Source organism: Thunnus thynnus, chromosome 19 (genome assembly GCF_963924715.1).
Source record: "Thunnus thynnus chromosome 19, fThuThy2.1, whole genome shotgun sequence".
In the NCBI taxonomy this organism is placed as follows: Eukaryota; Metazoa; Chordata; class Actinopteri; order Scombriformes; family Scombridae; genus Thunnus; species Thunnus thynnus.
In genome coordinates this window covers 8875664-8897973 of record NC_089535.1, presented here as the reverse complement: position 1 = coordinate 8897973, position 22310 = coordinate 8875664, and the positions used below count along the sequence as shown (strand labels likewise).

The 22310-nt window shown below is 38.7% G+C and overlaps 2 protein-coding genes and 1 long non-coding RNA gene across 3 annotated transcripts; 1 reads left to right on the top strand and 2 right to left on the bottom strand.

The window, feature by feature from the left end:
- Window positions 1–93: 93 nt before the first annotated feature.
- Window positions 94–2816, bottom strand: mrps2 (mitochondrial ribosomal protein S2). Its single transcript, XM_067575244.1, has 4 exons — window positions 2784–2816; window positions 2419–2535; window positions 1337–1431; window positions 94–640 (listed from the first exon to the last, which is right to left on the bottom strand). The coding sequence occupies exons 1-4, from the start codon at window positions 2814–2816 to the stop codon at window positions 94–96; spliced, it is 792 nt and encodes a 263-aa protein (XP_067431345.1).
- Window positions 2419–16589, bottom strand: ppp1r26 (protein phosphatase 1, regulatory subunit 26). The gene is made up of 6 exons (XM_067575382.1): window positions 16392–16589; window positions 7030–10402; window positions 4600–4714; window positions 4331–4416; window positions 2753–4260; window positions 2419–2535 (listed from the first exon to the last, which is right to left on the bottom strand). Exons 2-5 carry the CDS (start codon window positions 10329–10331, stop codon window positions 4221–4223), a joined length of 3543 nt encoding a protein of 1180 aa, XP_067431483.1. The 5' UTR covers window positions 10332–10402; window positions 16392–16589; the 3' UTR covers window positions 2419–2535; window positions 2753–4220.
- Window positions 15481–22024, top strand: LOC137171384 (uncharacterized). Its single transcript, XR_010924752.1, has 2 exons — window positions 15481–16128; window positions 20726–22024. It is a non-coding gene; the product is annotated as an uncharacterized lncRNA (long non-coding RNA).
- Window positions 22025–22310: the final 286 nt, after the last annotated feature.

The window sequence follows — 22310 nt, the reverse complement described above, 5'->3', positions numbered from 1 at the left end:
CCAAGTGCAGATGCAAGATGAAGGGGAGCGGCAGACAGTCTTGACTCTTAACTGCGTTATTGAATGTCTTTTATTTTATAAGAATATGTTATGTCACGAGTTTGGTGAGGAGGGTGCCGTCAGGCCATGCAGTAGCTCCATCTGTCTTCTTTTGTCCTTGGCACGGCTAATGGTCATCTTAAATAAGCGACAGTACAGCTCCATGGCAGCTGGAGTGTCATCATTCCCAGGCACGGGGTACGTCACCAGGCTGGGGTTGCAGTTTGAGTCCACCACACCCACCGTGGGAATGTTCATCTTGGCCGCATCTCTGATGGCCACGTGTGGCTGAAACACATTGTTGAGAGTGGAGAGGAAGATGATGAGGTCTGGTAAGCGGACTCCTGGGCCGTACTGGGTGGGGGCGTTGGTGAGGAGGCCACCCTGCCAGTACCGCGTATGGGCGTACTCTCCACAGTCCTTAGCGGTGCTCTCCACCAGGTGGCCGAATTGACGCCGGCGGCTGATGAACAGTATGATGCCGCCGCGGTACGCTATGTGGGCGGTGAAGTTCAGGGCTTGCTGAAGATGCTCCACGGTCTGGTCGAGGTCGATTATATCATGGTCCAAACGGCAGCCATAAAGGTATGGCTCCATAAGCCTAAGAAAAAGCAAATTACCGTCAGGTTAAAGAAGTCATAAATTAAAATGAGATTTAGCCCGTAAATTAGACAACGCAGCAGGATACTGAACCTAAACTTGCAGCCAAAGCAACCAAGAGTTTTTATGTGCATTTCCATCACTGCCTTCATCAGGGGTATTTCAGCAAAAGCTGTAAAACACAACATGTACTGTACATATATTATCTTTCTGTCTCCCTAGTGTGTGGTAGCTTGTCTCTTCTTCCTCTGTGTATGTCAATGGTGTGATATGAGTTTCCTCAGTGTGCATGTGTAGTCTGTCGTCTTCCCAAGTCTCCATGATGATGGAGGTCGTCATCCTCCTGATCGCATTCTTCATATACATAATGAATCCATTATAAACCCCCTGAGGCAATTTGTGATATTGGGCTACACAAATAAAATTGACTTGACATAGTCCAAAACCTAAAAGTAATCAGTTTATCATAGAGTAGTATGAAAACCATAAAAGATTCACATTTGGGAAGCTGGAACCAGTGAATTTATGCCATTTTTACTTAAATAATAGCTTAACCTATTATCAAAATTGTTGCTGATTAATTGTTATATCGATGGAGTAATTGAGTAATAGTGGCAGGTCTAGATTATATCAAAAATTCCCATCCCTATGTCTCTAATGACTACTAATCCCTGTGACACACAAAAGTCATACCAACCGGTGCCTGCAGCCTTTTTTATGACCAAGATGCACCCTGGCGTCGAACAGGTCTTTCAACGAGAAGAGCTCAGACACACGGAAAAAGTCTGGCTTCTGGAGTGGCAGGCTCATAATTTTTTCTGTGTGTAAGAAAGTGTTGGAAGAAATATTCAGATCCTTTAGTTAAATAAAAGTACCAATACAGTAATGTAAAAATACTCTATTACAAGTAAAAGTCATGCATGAAAAATCATACTCAAGTAAAATACATGTATTATCAGCAAAATGTAAATAAAGTTCTGTAGTAAAAGTAGTGGTTTGGTCCCTCTGACTGATATGTTATTATATATGACATCATTAGATTATTAATACTGAAGCATCAGTGTTAGAGCAGCATGTTACTGTTGTTGTGGAGCTATATCGAATTACTTCATATACGGTTAGCTAGTTTAGTCCAGTGGTTCCCAACCTAGGGGTCGGGCCCCTCCAAAGGGTCACCAGATAAATCTGAGGGGTCGTGAGATGATTAATGGGAGAGAAAAGAAGAAAAAACAAAGTTCTGATACACAAATCTGTTTTCAGTTTTAGGACTTTTTCTCTAATCTTTGATTTTTGGTGAAATACTGGATGATTTGAATATTTATTGAAATTAAACCATGTGAGAAGTTTAGAGGGAAAAATCACTATTTGGTGGAGCTGTTAACAACTCATAGACATCTGAAATGTGACCCCGACTACACACTGCTTTTAGTAAGACGTCAAAAGCTAAAAAGGTTGGAAACAACTGGTTTAATCGTTAACAATATGTTGTGTTTTAAAAGCTTGTTATATTATCCATTGTGTCAAATCTTCATCTGAAAAGTAACTAAGGCTGTCAAATAAATGTAGTGTAGAAAGTACAATATTTCCCTCTTAAAAGTGGAAGTGGCATCAAATGGAAATACTCATATAAAGTACAAGTACCTCCAAATTGTACTTAAGTACAGTATTTGAGTGAATGTACTTATATTTATAGGAATAATATTGTTCAAAGTCTGAAGACAAAACACAGTACCAAGTAAGTTAACGTTATATCATATGCTGCTACATCTGTTAGCTCACCTGAAACATCGTCAGTTTGGAGTTGAGGTGGTTTGATGGACGCTGCGGTCGTATAATGTTGTCCACCACAGGAAAACCCGATCGTAGCAGCCCGTGAGTGCCGTAGCCCCCATAGTCCTTAATATGAGACACAAATATCGGTTAAATAACTGATATTAACTTGTACCCAGCTGGCTACTACTTACGCTAGCTGTAAGCTAAGTTGCTAGTTTTCTTGGTTAGAATTACAAGCACAATTACATGCAAAACAATGTCACCGTTATTTCTAACACTTGTGACATAAACACAAAATATTCACTGCGTTGGACAATTAAAAATAATTATGTAAAGATACCTTTCATCAGTGTCCGGGCTGCCATGCTTACTTGCTTACCCCAGAAGGTCAGCAAAGTGCGCATGCGTATTTGTAGTTCTTCTTCTTGGTTTTAATAGCAGCCAGCCGAAGTATTATCGCCACCTACTGTTGTGTTACATATTCCTTATATTTTTGCCATCAGTCCTGTGTCTTGAAGACAGGTGGAGGATATAATATTTCATTGCTAATTCAGTTATTTAACGAAAATGGTCAACACTATAATTATGTTGAATTTATTCAACACCAACTTTTTTCTTAATTGTCTTTGAAACAAGTTGGGAAAACTTGTTCCTCATAGCATAGAGTGAACACATTAAGAATAAAACAATCCATCAACTTTTTCAACAAGACATCATAAGTACACCCCCTGCTTTATCATATTGGTCCACATTTACTGGATATATTTGTTGAGAAAGAGTCTGGCTATTGCTGCATACATTATTTTTTAATTAACAAAGTCAAGATATCTTTTAAAATCCTTTTTGTCCAACTAATCATTATTTACAGAAACTCAAGAAAGACATTGGTTTAAGTTAAGAATATGTTTTTTTTTTTTAAAGGTAAGGATATGTTTCAAACCAGAATTTCCAAGATTGTTTGTGAAGATTGTTTTAAGGTCCATGTGTTTAATCCCTTTATGTCCCAGCTCATTCCTTAATAAATGTCTCTTGTTTGCATATTCTGCACAAATAAAAATAAAATATTCTGCGGTCAGTTTGTAGTTCATGAATTGCTGTGTAGTAAGTACTGTTGTGGCAGTTTTCTATCATAGACTACAATACCCATGAGCCCAAGTGATTTTTTTTTCATTTAACAATTTTATTTATAAATACAATCCTACTAACATTACAAGTGTTAATGTTACGCAACATCTCCTTATATAGAACAAATATTCTTCTTACAATAACAACAGCTGTATTATGACAAAATGTTGATGCTATCTCTCTGGTACAGGGTGAGCAAATATGAGTTTTTAAGAACTGCAACTAACTTGAAAGCCTGAAACCTCTCTGAACTCTGATTTTTCAAGAGCAACAAGAAAAGAAACAACAACAATAAGACAATAAAGTCAAGAAAAATGGCAGAATATTCAGGCAGTTCCTGGAATTTAGGGTTCACTTAATGGTTCAAAACAAGGGGAAAAAAAGACAAAGAATTGTCCTCATCTATTTGAACAAAAACTTTCTGCCATTTAATGTTATATATTTTGTAGAATGTCCTTAATATATAAATTGTAACATTACAAAACATGGCATAAACGATTTTTCCAAAATCCCAACTAAAAGAAAAAGTTAAAAAAGGTCAAATCCAAAATGAAAAATTGCCATTATCCTGAAACATCCAACCTTACGGAAACAAAAACTTTACAAAATTCAAAATAATTATCAAAAACAGCCCTCATGTTGTAATATCAAACACATGAATGTTTCAAATGCATAATTACTTTTTATTTATTTATGTTGTGCAGGGTCGGCGCTTCATTTCTCCTGAAAAAGATGAAAATAGTCTTATTTTACTGCGACCGCTTGTGGAGATAAAACCATTTGGATCACGTACCTGTTCACCGAAATGAACTGAAGCTTTCTTTTGACATGTTGCACAGTCTTCTTCTGCACGAAAACACTACTCAGAGCAGCTGTCGCCTGCAAACATTGTGCAATACAGTATTTCACAATCTCTGGATTCGAGAGCCAAAGTAAAAGAAATATTCTGAGTTTTCTTGCAAATGATTGACCAGTGAGTGTAGCTAACATGTCATCGAATGATTTAAAGGGATACAAGTAGTGAAGCGGTGCAAACTCTGTCTTGTTTCTACATAATGGTACCTTCTTGTATTTATCAGTCAGGTACTTCCTGTTGAACGTCCTGCTTCTCTCCTCTGTGGTAAGAGCTATGCAAGGTCTGAAGGTGATGCCAGGGTCAATGGCACTGGACAAAGACCTGGGCAAAGCAGAGCAGCACATGCATGAGACCACTCCCCAGTCATTCATTTCATAGACCATCTTCAAGCCGGTGAGTATAGCTCGTTAATTAAAAGACGGTAGATTTTCAATCACCATGAGGAGTGTTCCAATATTACAAATGATATATTATTAACGAAGAAGACACATTGTTGCTTTGATTCCACTCTTTATTACACAGATGCACTTAAAAGACACAGCAAGTTTTTTTTTTTTTTTTATCTGAAAGAGTAAAAGAAAAGAAAACACCTCTTACAAAATATTTACAAAACCTGGCAATGCACAGCATGTTCAGTAACTTTTTTTTTTTTGATAAACAAAAATAAATAGCCTTTTTTTTCACATAGGAAATTCAAGAAAACTTTTACATGACAGAAAGAAATGAACACACTAAATATCAAGTCTAGTAAGACAGAGCGACAGAGACGAGTAAATGTGTGGCTTCTGTGGCATCTGGAATAACACTTCAGTCATAGAGGTCAGAAGTCCAAGACTGCTGTAGTGGCTTTCACTGACAACTGATTATTAAAAATGTATGAATTTAAACCACACAGTGAACTAAGGGCTCAGTGTCTGAAAAAGAAATAATGTTGGGAAATGTAGTATATTAATATCTCTGTGGTACTTGAAAGGATACAAGATTGCATCCCTGCTTGGTTTTTTGGTTTTCCAGTACCGACTGTCGTTCTGAAATTGCCCTAAAAAAAAAAGGTATATACTGAGGGTGAAGGGAAGAACTTGTTTTAGAAGTGTACCCTGGATTATTTACTCTTTATGTGCAAAAGTTAAAAAGGCGATCCTGCATTTGTAGGTGAGGTGAGAGGGGAAATTTTCTGAAATAATCATCATTAAAAGCACAAAAGGAAGGGACTGATTTAGAGCTCCAGCAGTGTGAGATGAAAAAAATGTTCTTTGGGGTGAGGGATGAAGTAAAGACACATTTTTCAAGTTGGATGGAAGGTACTACTTGGGGAGGTAAGAGTAAAGTATGGGCTGACCACACCAGCAACCACAACTAAAGAGTGTATATAAAGTAAATGGTTGACAACTGGGCAGGTTCAGTCACAGCAAAATGTATTATGCTTCATAAGTTGTGGGGGTGAATGAATATTCCAGGAGCGCAGTCTGGTCAGAGTTTCAGTCATCAAAATCGATCAGTGAAAGACTTCAGAATTTAGAAAGAGATAAGTGCTGGGTGATAAAATAACCAGTTTAAAATGACGAGTTGGTTTTCGTGCTTTGGTCTCGTTCTATTAACTTGTCTAATTTTCTAACATAATTCATATTATTTTGATAAATATAATCACGTTACATAAGTTTTTATAACATAGCTAATAATGTTTAAAAGGTTATTTTAAGAATTGATTCATCTGCCAATTATTCAAACTGATTGTTTGAAATGTAAAAAAGTAAAAAAATGCCCATCACAATTTCTCATAATCTTCATGTCTTGTTCTGGCTGACCCAACAGTCAAAAAACCCCAAAATATTCAATTTGCTATTTGACAAAGAAATGCAGCGAATCCTGATATTTGAGAAGCAGAAACCAGAAAATGTTGGGTGTTTTGGCTTGAAAAATGTCTGAAACAATTAACTGATGATAAAAATAGCTGCTGATTAATTATCCAATAGTATTTGAACCGGTCTGTTTCACACCAAGCTGTACAGCTGAACGTGAATGGATCGAATCTAATTGTACAATATAGCCTATGTTGTGTTTTGGGGTTTTTACTGAAATACCCTTCATGAAGGCAGTGTTGGAAACATATTACAATAACATCAGCAATAAAGACTTTTTAACTTTTGCACATAAAAAGGTCTTCCACTTAAAGTAAACCTATCTCAGGTAAATTGCGTAAGGTTATGTGATAACAGCAAGTGTTTTTCTGATGAACTTTGTTCATTGTGTTGTCCCACTACATAAAAAAGATACATCCTAATTTTAAGCATTTGGCCTTAACCTTTATTTTATCATATTAAGAGGTTAATTTTCATGCCAGTCTGCCTCCTGAGCCAAAATGTCACCGTATTGCTTTTCAAAAGGTTCAGTGATATGAATTAATCTCAGAGCACAAAAAAAAGTTTCATGATGCTGCTGTTGTGTTACATAGCCATATAAATGTACAAACACATTTTAAAAATGCCTGTTTTCGTTTTTCTTATCAACAAACATTCCCTTAGAGCCTATAAATGAACTTGATCATAACCTACATTATATTTATTAGCAGGGCACAATCAAGTGATGAAATTGGATTATGATGCTATGTGCGACATAGTGGCCAAAGAAATACTTACAATGTGGAAAAGCCCTGCTTCTTCTCTGGATTTCTCCTGTTGTCTGACTCACAATCTGCCTCATCTATAAATTCTTCCTCTGTTCTTTCTGGATGTACTTCTTTATCATCTATCTTCATGCTCTCGCCCTCTCTTTTTATCTCACTTAGCAAGTTCGCTCTCTCCTTTCCCTCGCTCCTTTCCCTGCTTCTGACCTGGACATGATTGGTCCTATCAGATTCCAGTTCGACAAACACGCTCTTGTCTTTAGACATGTGCACCATACTCTCTGTTTCTTCTTCTATAGGGCACTGCGAACTGTGGCCAGGCGCAAAGCTCCGTGTAAATGACATTCCTGGGAGCTGCCTGGCAGCGGAAAAAAGATTCAAAACAGGCGGTCGAAACGTGGTATTTACAGTTTTCTCTGTAGAGCAGGTGAAAGGTGCTCTGCTGGTCCTTGCAGAGGACCAAACAGTGACTGGAGTCTGCGATTTGAGGTCGATGCCCCGACCTTGATATGGAGGAATTTCTGATGCAGTCTCGTTGATTTTAGACGAGGTGATATGGAATGGAGTTCGACTGAGAGTCCTTTTGTCACTAGTGGGGAGTCCAAGGCTCTGGCGCCACTTGATTGACTCAGAGCGAGAATGAGCAATGTTGGGATTCAAAACTGGCCGAACTCTCTCCGTCTGTGGAGTGACATCCTGGATATCACCTCTCCCAGTTGAAGGCCACCTTTGCTCAGATCTAGCAACCCCTGCCCCGTCTGCTGGCTCCAAAAGACTGGGGCTGCAGGACTGGACTGAGGATAGACATGATTGTGCACTGACAGAATAGATAGAGTTGTCTGGCGGCAGACTCAGTGGCGTTGGAAGTTGCGGCCTATCTTGAGGTGGTTTACTTTCGGGACTACTCAGTGGAGATCGTCCAGAAAGGGGAGTGATACTTTTCCTTGGAATTTCAGCCAGCTGATTTTCCTGTTTATTGTCTTCATCTTGAAGTGGGGTACCAACCATGACAGTACCATTCCTTGACACCTCTCCGTCTTTACTTTTCTCTGCAGTGGAAACTTTGGCCTTTTCAGCCAGAAACCTTCTGATCTCTTGCTCAATGCTATCATCGCTGTCTACTGAACTGCTGTCTTCCTTTATCTGAAGAGCTGTCTGAGTCTGAGCATTGTATAGCAGTGGGGTGTCTTGACCCTCAGTCCCTTTCAATTTCTCTGTTTCATCCTCATGCATGTTATGCTCTTTACTCTTGCTAGTTTGTTTATGTTGCAAAATTGTCTTTTTACTCAATGTAGACTTGTCTCTCATGTCATCTTTACTCTTTTGAACCTTTTTCAAAGCACTACGCTTGGAAATAGGATCAGGTTTTAACTTTTTGGCCTGTAAAGCATTCGCTAGCAGTGGTTTTTCCTCCTTGAGGCACTTCCTTGATTTCCGCTTTAAGTCTCTTGTCTTTTTCTTTGACTTCTTTTTTGTCTTGAGCAGGTCTTTTATAGCTGTGTCTAAGTCCTCATCACTGTCAAGTGAGCTGCTTTTGTCTCCACTTTGATCTGTGTTGTGTAATCCAGTTATTGGCTGTGTTTGACTTCTCTGGGAAGATACCAATGGGCTTGATTCTTGTCTATGCTCATGTAAAGGTTTAGGGGCTGTATCTTTAACATCATCTATCCCTGATGCGTTGGAAACACTACGGTTTTCCTCTTTGTGTTTTCTTCTCTGTGTCAAGGACAATCTTGGAGGTTTCTTTTGGGTTACAACTTGTTTTGTTTTCATCTTCTCTGGTTCGTTCATACTTTTTGGCTCTTGAGTCACAGCAGAGCTGGGTGGCTTGTTGTGCATCTGTGCCTTCTGCTCAAGAAATTTCCTGATTTCTTGCTCAATCCCATCTTCACTGTCAATAGAGCTTTCGTCACTTTCATCATCTGGGCAGTTGTCAGGAAGTGAAGACTGCAAGGAAGTTTCGTTGCGGGCACAGCTGCTCAGGCCGACACTATGTTGGAAGGTCACAGGCATAACAGTCTTTGAGATGTCCAATATTGCCTCAGCACACATGAGCTCTGCAGTTGTATTGGCCTTTGGAGGAGCAGGCGTAGGTTGCTCCTTAAAACTTTCAACTTTCAGTGAAAGTAATCCATTCCCTTTACCTCTCTGGCTGTCAGAAAGTGTGTTCTTGGGAATGAAAACAGATGGAGGTAGAACAGATTTCACTTCTCTCTCTGCTCTGTTCTTTTTCTTTCTCACTTTGTGTTTCTTCATGTTTTCCGTGCTTGTACTTCCAACAGCCTGTATTAATGACTTACTTATGGGTTTTTGCTTGTGTAAGAACGGTTTCAGGACGCTCTTCTCTTTCAGCTGCTCAAGCTGGTAGCTGCGAATAGCTTCTTCAATCCCATCATCACTTGTAGAGTCAGACTCCTCTTCGAATGCAGGCGACTTGAATGTTTCCCTTCTGTTCTGCTGCTCCTTTTGCTCCAACTGGTATCTTTGAATGGCCTCCTCGATGCCATCATCGCTACTGGAATCATTTGAATCTTCCTCCTCCTTAACTGTGACTGGGGACTTTATTTTGTTAAGGAGGTCGATTGTTTTTGAAGGGCTCTTTGCCTGCTCTTTGGCCAATTGTAAACTTTTGGCTGATTTATTTGAATCCAATTTCTTAACTGTGTTGTCATTAAGAAAGGCCTTGTTTTTGATATACTTTTTTATAGGTATGACAGCTGGTGCTGTGGGGGTCTCAGCTTTGACACTTTTTGGAAACTGGTTGCTTGCAATCAAAAATGTATTGCTGTCAGAGTTCTGTTTGGAAACCTCAGGAATAGGTGGGTTTTTCCTGGGAATTTTGGATGTTTGGAGGAAAGTGGTGCATGGTTCCGCCTTGCGTTTGTGATCATCCTTTTCCTTCAGGTATTCCAGTATTGCCTCCTCAATTCCTCTGTCCACAGAATCATCGCTGTCAGAGTCACTGCTCTCATGGTTGATTGGAGAGGAAACACCTGCCTGCTGGTTTTCAGTGGGACCTTTAGTTTTGGACTTGGCTCCTACAAAAGAACCCACTGCAACCTTGCAGACTTGGGGATGACCTTCCTGTCCTGATAGCACATTTCCCTCGATCTCGTCGCCCATCTCGAGTGAGGACTGGGTGCTCCTTAGACTCTCTATGATCATCTGGACCTTATCCGAGATAGGTGTGCCTCTGGTGGACAACTCAGTGTCAGAGTCATTGAAGCAGATTGGAAGGCTATAGCCTCCAGGTGGGCCACATTTTCTCCATTCTGTGTGAGTCGCTGCGACAGGAGGTACATTCATCAAGTACATTCTAGTGAAGTAAGGTGAGGTCCTGGACCATAGGAGTGCGGCTGCCTCCGAGAACAATCACATTGTTCAATCTGTGAGAAAAAACAAACAGAGACAGGTAAGTCAAACTGCACTGAAAATTAAAGCCCCAATATGTTGAATTTTTATGTGATTATGTAAAAATATTTTGATGGCATAGTCATTCTGTATCAACACGCCAGATCTGTGGTGTTTTGTGAGAGCTGCAATATTGCAAATGGGCCCACCCACAAAAATGTGTCTAAATTTACATGTTGACTAATCATGCATGGACATCTTGAACTATGAGAATTTATTTCAGGAAGATTTGAGGGATGTTTCAGGGGAGTTTCAGGTAGCTCAGTACTACTATTGACTACTGCCACACAAAATGAGGTCTGCAACTCACAATTTTCATTATCAGTTAATCTGCTGATTATTTTTACAATAATTGTTTATTCTATGAAATGTAAGAACATTGTGAATGTGCCCACAGCAAAAATATAAGGTTTTCATATTGCTTGTTTTGTTCTACCAACAGTCTAAAAAATCTAAAGAAAATCAGCATTTAAAGTATTAGAACCAGTAAAGGTTTGACATTTATCCTTGATAAATAACTAACAATCAATTACAAAAATTGTTGTTGACTAGTGCAATTCATTTGATTAACTGGTCAATTAAGGGACTAATCTTTCAGTATTAAAGATGCTGCAATTTATGTCTGCCACTATTGTTGAGCTCTTACTCTGACAAAAGAAAACATGACTTTTTGTAAAATAAAAAAGTACCTCCATACTAACAATTGTCAGTCGCATAGCCTACAATTTGACTTAATTAAATTAAGAAGATATGCACATCAACTTGGAAATATAGTCAAATTCACACAAGTGATATTTGATCAAAATAGATCTCAAAGCACACATCTACACATCCTGAATGTCGAACTGAATGGGCATTGTCAGCGCACTGCTGCCATCCAGTGGAGGAACTCATTGCAACCACCCTGCACCACTTATGCAGACTGTGTTATCATGTAAATGTAATGGTGCTGCATAGTTTTGGGAGATTTCCCTTGCTGCTTGGGGGTGCAGGAGTTGGTGCTCATTTGTTGGCGGTTCATGGAATTTCTGGGAGACTTGAGACATTTGCGTGCCATGCACAGCATGTCCAATGCCTCCTCATAGTCTTGTTTTGGACCCATTTTCTAGTCAAGTCAAGTGCATAAAAGTGATTTCTCAGTTCTACACCAAAACACTACAGGGAATCTGTTGAGTATGAAACCACTAGAACTGAAGAGTTCAAGTGCATCAACATTCTGTCACTCTGAGGGAAAGAATGGACTTCATTACAGCTCTGACAAATTATGGCAGATAAACTCAGGTCTTCCAGCCAAAACTTTGGAGCATGCCAAAAGAAGCAAGTTTTCCGATGGCCGCAAAAACCTGCAGATGTGTTCTACAGTTGCTTCGAGATGAACAAATGCAAAATGACAGTCCAATACGCAATCAACACACAAAGTGAAACAAGCCAAGGTTGACATAAACATAAGGTCAACTGTAACTAAGGTATTAAAAGTTGATTTTGACATCCCCCTACTAAACAGGGATTAGGATTAGAAACAGATTAGGATTAGATTGAGATTAAAAATGCAAGAGACACTTTAGGCCCTTATAATTTAATTTATATCTGAATAAATCAAATTTCCACAGTGTAATTGCCACACAATGAACCTGGGGCCTTCGGGCCCCTGAGGGTCTGAGACATCAGGGCTGTTGCCCAATTAGCTCGGTTATTAATCCAGCCTACGGGATTCCCTGAAGCTCTGGTTGGAGCGTTAATACATTTTATTCCAAGAAAGAAAATACAACTGCATTTCAAAACAATATTCCACTCTATCATGAAATATGATGATTTTTCATTGCACACGTCATTATCGCAGCTCACTCTCGGACTAGTTCATTGTTTCCCTCTTTGATGATTCGATTGTGGCTTTGGGTGGAAAATGTTTAAAAAAATAAGAAAGAAATATTAGGAACTGTTCTGGTGTAGTTGTTAAACAATCCACTTCAGCTGATTAAGGTACGCTCTTTAAACACAGATCAACTCCAAATAATAAAAAAGGTGAAAGAAATCTATGATCTCAGGTCACTTTTATACATGCTCTCCTAATGCTAAGATTTAGATCCGCAATGAGAAGTCATTTAATTGGTTTGTCAATGGACAGAAAATTAATTGCAACTATTTTAATAATTGTTTTGGGACATTTTTTTAAAGAAAAAATAAACTTATAAACTGAATATCTTTGGGTTGTGGACGGTCGGTTGGGACAAAAGACGACATTTGAGGACGTCATCTTGGGGTTTGGGAAACACAGATTGACATTTTTCACCATTTTCTGACATTTTATAGACCAAATGACTAACTGACAAACAACTGTCTCATTAATTGATAATGAAAATAATCGTTAGTTGTAGTCCTCCTAAGATTACAGTGGCAAAATAAAACCATCACTTTTGTGTGTGCCAATAGAGGTCCACAGATCCCACTGTATCAATTTAGGAACAGCAGATATTAATTTATTGAGCCCATTGGGTATCGTGGTAGGGCTGCAACTAATGATTATTTTCATTATCGATTAATCTCTCAATTATTGTCATAGCTGCATCCTGAAGTTACAGGTTGTTGTGGCTGGTCTGGTTATGTATGCACCAGGAGTGTCAGTGAGTGTGGCAGCTGTGTTTTAATACAGCTGCCATCCTGAATCCAAAGCTGTCATTACTGAATCCACTCACTCAAATGAATGGTGTTAAATTATCCTGTTTATCCAATTGTTCCACTCCCTCAATTTTAATTCTGCATTGGAGGTTGTTTAAGCGCTCTTCGTTTACTCTTTGATGGACAGCTCTTACTGCGCACACATCCTGCTGTGTAATTCAATACCAAATAAATAGTAGAAGACGTCAGGTCATGAAGAGGTTGGAGTCCAATCAGTGGTGTCAAAAGTATTCAGATCTATTACTCAGCAGTGTCACAATGTAAAAATAGTCCCTGACAAGTAAAAGTCCTGCATTGAAGATTTTACTGAAGTACAGAAGTATTATCCACAAATGCAATGATGTTATGCTGTAAATGTAATGATAATGAAATGAAAATGATAACTCTTAGTACTCTTTAGGCAGGAAGAATAGCACCTCTGTGTCATGTTATTACACATTGTATTATTAGATTATCATTACTGATGAATCAATTTTAATGTTGTAGCAGGTGAGGGTGGAGCAGATTTTAACTACTTAATATACTCTGGGGTTTAATGTAGTTTAGCTGTTTTTATTTGATGTTACATTGTATAATAATAATTGTACAACAATGCACCGTTATAGATCTTAATCTGCATCCAGCTTTCTTTCAGATCATCTGTAGTGGAGTAAAAAATGCAATATTCCCTTTTGAAATGCCATAGAGCAGAGGTAAACTGGAAATATTCAAGACAAGTTCAAATAACAACAAATTAACTGTTTAAAAGATCAGTATGTAGCATTTAGTGATATCTAGTGGTGAGGTTGCACATTGCAACCAATTGAAACTCCTCCCCCTGCCTTGGCAAGCATCTAGGAGAACCTGCGGTGGCCGTAAAACTCGTAAAAGACGTGAAAGACCCTCTCTAGAGCCAGTGTTTTGTTTGTCCGTTCTGGGCTACTGTAGAAACATGGCGGTACAACATGGCAGGCTCTGTAGAAGAGGACCCGCTTCCTTGGAAGATATAAAGGACTCATTCTAAGGTAACGAAAACACGATTCTTATTTTCAGGTCAAGTCTGCTCTGCTAAATGCCACTAAATTCTACACACTGCACTGTTACGTACAGTACTCGAGTAAATGAAACTTAATGACTTTCCACCACTGGGTTTAATATAGAGATGCAATGATTAGTCACTTAACCAATTTGTTGATCGACAGAAAATTTATCTGCAACTAATTTGATAATCAAATAATTGTTTGAGGAATTTTTCAAGCAAAAATGCCAAACATTTGCTGGTTCAAGGCTCTCAAATTTGAGAATTTGTTCCTTTTCCTGGTCTTATATTGCTGTAAATTTAATATTTTTGGCTGTTGGTTGGATAAAATAACACATTTGAGGATGTCACCTTATAATTCAGGATGTTGTGATGGGTGTTTTTCACCATTTTCTGATGTTTTATTGACCAAATGATTCATTGATTAATTGTGGAAATAAATCAGCAGATTGATAAGTAATTAAAATAGCCTAATTGTTAGTTGCAGGCCTAGTTTCGTACATCTTGATTATGGACTGCTAGTGAATATATTTTGGGTTTTGCATGTTATAAACACAAAGTTATGTTCTTTGACATGAGTTAGACATATTCTACAAGACTGCATCTTAGTTGTGCTCTGTGAAATGGTGCAAACATGTGTATTTGGGAGGATTATAAGGATAGGTTCACAATTTTTTAAGTCTGTCTTAAAAACAACAATCAGGTGCCCATATGAACATTGAAACAGTTTTTTCTCGCTGTAGCCTAATAATTCCTCCTGTTCATACTGACCATTAGAAGATCCCCTTTAAATGTGCTTCCATTGTAAGTGATGGGGGACAAAATCCACAGTGCTCATTTTGAGCAAAAATGTTTTCAAAAGTGTATCTGAAGATAATATGAGGCTTCAGCTGCCTAAGTTTGTCAAATAATTGGGTATCTTCCACAGTAACAGTCTTTTTAGTTAAAAAAAAAAACAAAAAACTCTCGTTGGGTCTCAATGGGCAGTGTTTTCTTGTTCAGCTGCAGTGGAAGGGAGTGTGGCACTAAAATGACAACAACTTTGAAATATATTGACTTGATTTGACCAATTTGGACAGCTGAAGCCTGATATTAGCTTAAAATAAACTTTTTGCATAGAGGGAGGGCTGTGGATTTTGTCCACCAACCCTTACATTGAAAGTGCATTATGAAGGCAGCTCTTGATGGCCAGTATGAACAGGAGGAATTATTACAGCAAGTAAAACATCTGTCAGTGTCGATTTGGGCACCTGACTGTTGTTTTAGGACAGACTTGGAAAAAACTGTGAAGCTGTCCTCTAATTACCAATTCTTGCACACAAATATCACCCCCGATAATGTAGCATTTTGAACCAGGACTGCTATGAGACTGTCCTGTGCTCAAAGTTACACCCCGCAACAGCCACTAGTGGTGCCTGCACGAACAAGCTGTCGAAAGGACATTAACCCCGCCGAGGAGTCGCTATGCAGGAGCTTCTGCTAGCCTGTACCCACCAAAAATGTAAATCCTCCCTTCTGGCTCAGTGTGCAGCCTGCAGGGGCGAATGGGCAACCCGACTATAGCCTGACACCAAGAGATTATATACCCACCTTTGAAACATACTCATCACAGATTATAACTGGTAGAAAACAACCTCACGTAACGAGTGTAGACGCCCCGCGGATAAATGCCAAAAAAAGCACATAAACCGAGCTGAAAACGTATGCCAACTTAGTTTGACATATCATGTGTACAAAGAAAGTTTTAGACAGACGTGCCAACATTAGTGAGTCGCAAATTCAGTATTACATAACGAAACGTGTTGTTGCGTGCATTTTTTTTTTTTACCCGGGACTGTTTCCTGCTTGCAACACAGCAACCCCGGCTATCCCCGTAACCCTCTAGCGGCGCGGACTGCACCGATGCCCGGCGTGCAGCGCTAGGAGACTCCGCAGAGCAACCATGTTTCTTGGTACCGGCCACGGTTGTCAAAAACCAACCGCGTTTGGTTGTTAAACGCGTTAAACGTAAGTAATGTCCAGTTAAGGTAGTGTATAACACAGAAAGGTTACATTTTAAGGAGAGAAGAGCGAGATGGTGCGATACGTTGGAGGGATAACCGCGGCTAGTCGGTGACTTGAAAGACACAGGCGGGCCTCCCGGCTGCTGCAGCCCCGGCATTTTCTCCCGCAAAGAAAGGCTTTGTATTGAGCCACAGCGTACACTCCTAGCCTCGGCTATTTTCACACAGCTAGAGCCGCAAACCAGACAGTGCACAAGTTTAACTCACCTGGATATGACACAAAACGACCGCTACAGAAAGAGTTTGTTCATTGCTGCGTTGATTTAGGATGCTAGGTGAGCCGTCGTGGAGATATTTCGACGTCCGTCACCGGCTCACACAACCTCCCGAAGCTCTCGCCGTCGAGTCCCCCTCTGACTGCCGGCCGGGCGGACAAGCTTCCTTAAACCCTGGGTCCAGCCAAGCGTGGACCCTTTCAAACATGGCATCACCCTTTTTACCCGGAAAATATGTTCGCTTACGTTTTGTATGACCATATTTCACATTATTATTTTAAAAAAACACAGTGAAATGTCAAATTTTAAATAGTCAAGCCTATAATGATTATTTAAATCAGGCATTTCTGGGAACAATTTAGTGTAGGCTACAATAACAAAAATGCATATATATAAATATATTTTAAAAAAGTATAGCATCCCAGAGTCTGATATCAACTGTTGTGTTGGAAAAACTTACATTATCTTACAATTTCCAGTGTATTTTTGACGTGATATCTGCTTAATATTTTAAAGTTTTATTGTAATATCTGTATTATGCTTCTAAAACGCAGCTATAATGTTTCCATGAGGTCACATGTCAGTGTTTTGGGGGTCATTTAGACATCGATCTCATCTGTATTTTCATATGAGGATAAAGTACTGAACAAACTTACAACTTAACAACAACCACCACCTTTATAAAGATCGCCTTTGTAAAGAGTATCCCCGTTTGTGGTGTGTTTTAAAATTGATTTCAGACAATACAGACATTAAAAATAACATTCAAAATCCAGGAAAAGAGAATTATTCTTTTCTTACATTCAGTTTATATTCTCAATTAGAGTTCATGCCCTGTGACCCTTCACTGAAATGAGTATTTAAGTTGATATTGCAAGGTTTACAAAGAAGATATAAGCCTAAACCTATAAAAAATTGAAGTTTCGTATCATTCCAGTATATACATTTTAGTTTTGGTAGTCTGTCACATTGGTGGATTCACAACTTGCATCCTCAAGAAAAAGTTCCTGACAAGATGTATACCTGTAAGTCAGTACACCACTTATACAAAATACCTCTAAAGAGGTATTTTGCAGATTGTGTACTATTGTGTCCATTTAGCACCTGTGTGTCGGACAGTTCTGGCCTCCCCGTCATCCATTAATTCCTGATAATGGACACCTTGTTGGGCATTATCCCTTACATATACCAGTACAATATACTAAAAGGTGATGCATTTGCCAAGAATAATTCAACTTAGCAATATAATATGTCCCAAAAGGAAGAACTGCACCAAACCAGCTGGTGTGGCCATAAACCTCCAACAACATCAACATTAAAACATCCGAGAATCACAATTACATTGGATTTACCAACACAGTGATTTAAAGCTTTGCTAAAAGCCAAGTGAAGAGGCTGCATTACCTGCACAACATTAAAAAGTCACTAGTGATTCAACCTCTAAATACAAAATGGCATCTGAGCTCAAAGATGACACCTTTAGTCATTTCACATTCGCTGTTTACATAAATGTAATTTCAAATGCTGGTTATAAATTTCCCATCAGTTCCCATTATATCGGTTCCCATAAAAAATCCCCAGCATGTCACAATTTTAGGATTCTGAGTTTTTCTTTAGACACCAGCAGACCTGAAAGGACTCGTATCATGCATGTAACAGATCACAGGATTATTGATTGAGACTCCTCTTATAAAGGTTTATTGATTTGACAGTGTAACCTTAAAACAGGGTTACATTTACATTCCCTCATTTGGCAAGACACTTCACTCCAAAGTGACTTACAAGTGAGGTAAGACAATCAAGCTTTAGAGGACAGTGACTCAAGAGTCCTAGTATTAATTCTTAAGTAGCTGACCAGGTACAAGTGCAACGAGAAACAGTGCTAGACAGAGTGTTTGTTTTTTTTTTAAATTTCAATTTAATTAATTCATTTTTTAATTAAAGTAAGAAATAACTGGAAGTAGACAAGTACATAAGAAGTACCATAAACAACAAGAAAGTGGTGCAACAATCAACAAAGTGCAAAAAAGTTAAAGGGGCTCAAGAGTCAAGGTGTTCACAGAAGAGCTGAGTTAACTGAAGGGTTAACTGAAGCCCATCTTCTGGCCAGTTGAGTCTACTACAATTTATGCCTATAAAATAAATAATCCAATATGGAAAATATTTGTAATGCCAAACAGGACAGTACATCTAAGCCATGTCTGGCTGTGCATTTGTTTATTGGGAACATATTTAAAATACTTTGTCAGAGGCTTTCGATATAAACTTTCAGCCAATTATGTCTGGATGGCCATATTTGGACTGTAAGTGACAAGCACGGGGTATTACTACTTTTTGAACAACTTTTGGTCCATTTAGATTGGAAGTTGCCTTGTTATACATTGTTATATTGGGTAAAATATGAGAGTACACTTTGAGATACATTTAGTGAAAAAGTCTTTGTATTGTACATATTCAGTAAACCTAAATAAAGCAAAAAGTGAACAAACATGTCCTTTAAAGTCCTTTATGTCACCATTATTAAATATTCTTAATAATAATTGTATTAGGATTGGAGTGATACAGAGCATATATCTAAACTCTGAGCTATTGTTCATTTTAAAAAATGGTGAGTGCTGTTGGAAATCTATAATATTTCATAAATCATGTATACATATTAATGATAGTCTTATATCACACATTTGGTAAACATCAATAAATGCAGATGAGAACACTATTAAAGGTGCCAGAATAGCATAAATAAGTAAAACAGATACTAAAAGAGTAAACTGAGTCACTATAAATCAGTTTAAGCCTGTCAGAAAAAGTAACATCTACATTATAATTAGAATTTCCACAGTTCCCACTGTAGCCAAAGAGCATTTTACGCACTAACTGATTTCATGCTATAATATTTCAACCAATGAGAATTTAGATTCTCAAGTCTAAAACTGTCCCGAGTTCAGCTCTGACATTTCACCACACACTTCCAGATTGATGTTTAACTCTTTCATGCTCTTCACATTCTCCACAAATTCCTCCTCATCCTCATGATGTCTGGAGTTGTGGCCAGGCCTATGTGATTTTTTTCTATTACTTTTAAAGCAGACATTTATACACATATATGAATCAATGACAACAATTGTAAAGTTTCTTTATATATTGACGTGAAATCTGTGCATAGAGAAAACTGGCCAGGCATCCCAGTTTTGTGAGCATTGTGCCTAGTTGCATGGCTTGTATAAACAGTCCCTATAATTACAATAGGTGCTAAATGGATGTGGGCTATGCTAAGCTGCTGCTGTGCTCATTCCACAACATGCGTGTCTGCCATGAATAAACCATTATTAATCAATACTTTAGGTTTGTGCTAGTAATTGTGGATCATACTTTATTTAGATAGTTCTATAAGTAACTGAGTGGGTTAAGTAGGTTATAGTTTGGGTTAAGTTTTTTCACAGGCCTAATTTTCAACATGCAGATCCCATCTTCCCCCGCAATGAGCCATGTGGAAATATAAAGTAAAAGGGAAAGATTCTTGGAGATATCGCTAAAAAAGAGGCCTGTGACTCAAGTGAAATGTGCAACTGGCAATTAATGGTCCTCAGCTTGCCCCTTAATGTTTAATTTTGTTAACAGATGTGACTTCATTTGCATTTTCATCTTAATTTCAGGTTTCAATAAGTAAAGTAATCTGACTATGACTACTATAGTAGTAAAAAAAAGTTAATTTTCTCTGTAAAAAATAAAAGGAAACCATATGAGTCTTTTATGGCATGTCAGTCTTCTGCTCACATTGTGTTTCGCTTGTGCAGGCAAAATCAGTGCGCCTCCTAAGACAGTTTTGTGTTCCCATGAGAAAGTGCTGAAGCACAAGGAGCCAATATTCTGCAATTGTACTACTCTGAGTAGATAACATTTGGGATCTTCTCCTCTGAGAGACAGAAAAAGGCATTCTTCCCCCAATTTTGGCCTCTTGTTCACACTAACTATGCAGTTCCTTTCACGCTGGTATTCACTGCAGGAAATTGAGTTGCACCAGCAGTAATGTGACTGGACCATTACGGCCCTATTTTAAATGGCAGCACTACAACATATTGGTATTACCCTGACCTTGAAATGCACTTTGCCGGGTCATTTGGCATTTTCATTTACATACAAATGAAAAAATGGTGGGCTAGTTGTTTGCGTTTTGGTGATAATTGAGTCAGACGTTGCACCGAGAATAGGCGTCAGAGGACCACATCACTCATTTGTTAATAAATAAAAGGCATGATGGAAATACAAAGCAGTCTGACTTTCTCTCCCTATCTCTCCTGCCACTTCCTCTCCAAAAAATGCTGTCAGCTGTGGAAGCTTAGCCATGCAGGCAGGGAGGCACCAAAGTGAAAAAAGAGGTTCAGCACCATGGACAGCAACTCTCCTCAATTCAGCCTCGGAGGACAAGCGGGAGCATAATACCTGAAGAACTACATTCAGTGTTTATCACTATAACATTTGTAAAATATTCTTTTTCAAAGTTATGAAACTTGCATTGTTCACAATAGCTTGCAGCTTTTGCATCTCTGCAAAGGGCAGAAATGTATATCATGTCACCCCTGCATTGCTTGCAATATGCATGTGTATCCCTGCATGCCTGCTAAAACATATGATGCAAACATTGCTCTACAGCACTTCAGATGGTCAAAAGCTCCACAGGGTTTTAATTATTTCCCGTCCTGCTCTGTAGGATTTGCAGGGAAGTGCAGGTAATTGCTGGCAATTAGTATTTAGTCCTGCCGAATACATTAACAAGGCTAGACCTTGTAGTTATTTGAGAAGAGGGTGGTGCAGAAACTGGTTCCCTGAGGCAGGTGGAACCTACTAACACCTTGTCCTGACCTGAATTTTTCTTTCTGGATCTTGATGATTAGCCTAGCTTCTACTCTGACCTATACTTTTTGTTTCGATTATGGACAAAGGATGATCCACTGCAGACAGAAAGACCAACCACAATACTGTATGAGACTATGTCATAAGTCCAAATACTTGTGACCAAGAAGGTCCAACAGAGGATGTTCTTCCTGAGGCAGCTGAGGAAGCTCAACCTGATGCAGGCAGCCTTTTATCTACACTGCCATCATTGAGTCTATCCTCACATCATCTTTCACTGTTTGGTACAGTGCAGCAACTGAAGAGGACAGTCAGTGGCTGCAGCGCATCATTTGAAACAAGATCATCTCTGACCCATCCCACCCTGGACACAGACTCTCTGAACTTCTTCCCTCAGGAAAAAGACTGAGATTCATAATAACCTGAACTGTACTGTTATCAAACGGGACTTTAAATTTCACATTCCTTATTTAATCCTTGCACTTGTCACTTTCATATATTTCATCAAACTGGTTTTAACATTATACATTGCATTCTACCTACACTGTTAAATAATTTAATTATTTATTGCATTTTTATTACATGTCACATTTAATTTTTGCACTTGTCACCTTCATACATTTCATACACTTCATTTCTTTGTTCATAGCACAGTCCATATTTCCTTTGTACAGTCAATATTTCATTTCAAGTTTTGATATCCCAGGATCAAACGCCAAGACACATTCTTTGTATCATTGCATACTTGGCTAATAAAACAGGTTCTGATTCTGATTCTGATTCTGATTGTGTGCTCACAATCATTTATCTGTGTCCTTTCCCAGAATGTCAGTTCTCATACTATTCGATGTCAAGGAAACAAGTCCTCAAAGAATCTGCAACCGGTTTCCTGGACAGGCCATAAATTAAACCAATGTTGGCATTCATCTAGAAAACCTGAAACTGCCTCAAACTGCATTAATTTCAACCACGTTTGTGTGTGCTCATTATCCAGTGAGCCTGAAGGTGCTCATCAAAGCTGGAATGGATCACATGAAATCCATAATTTGTTGGAATTTAA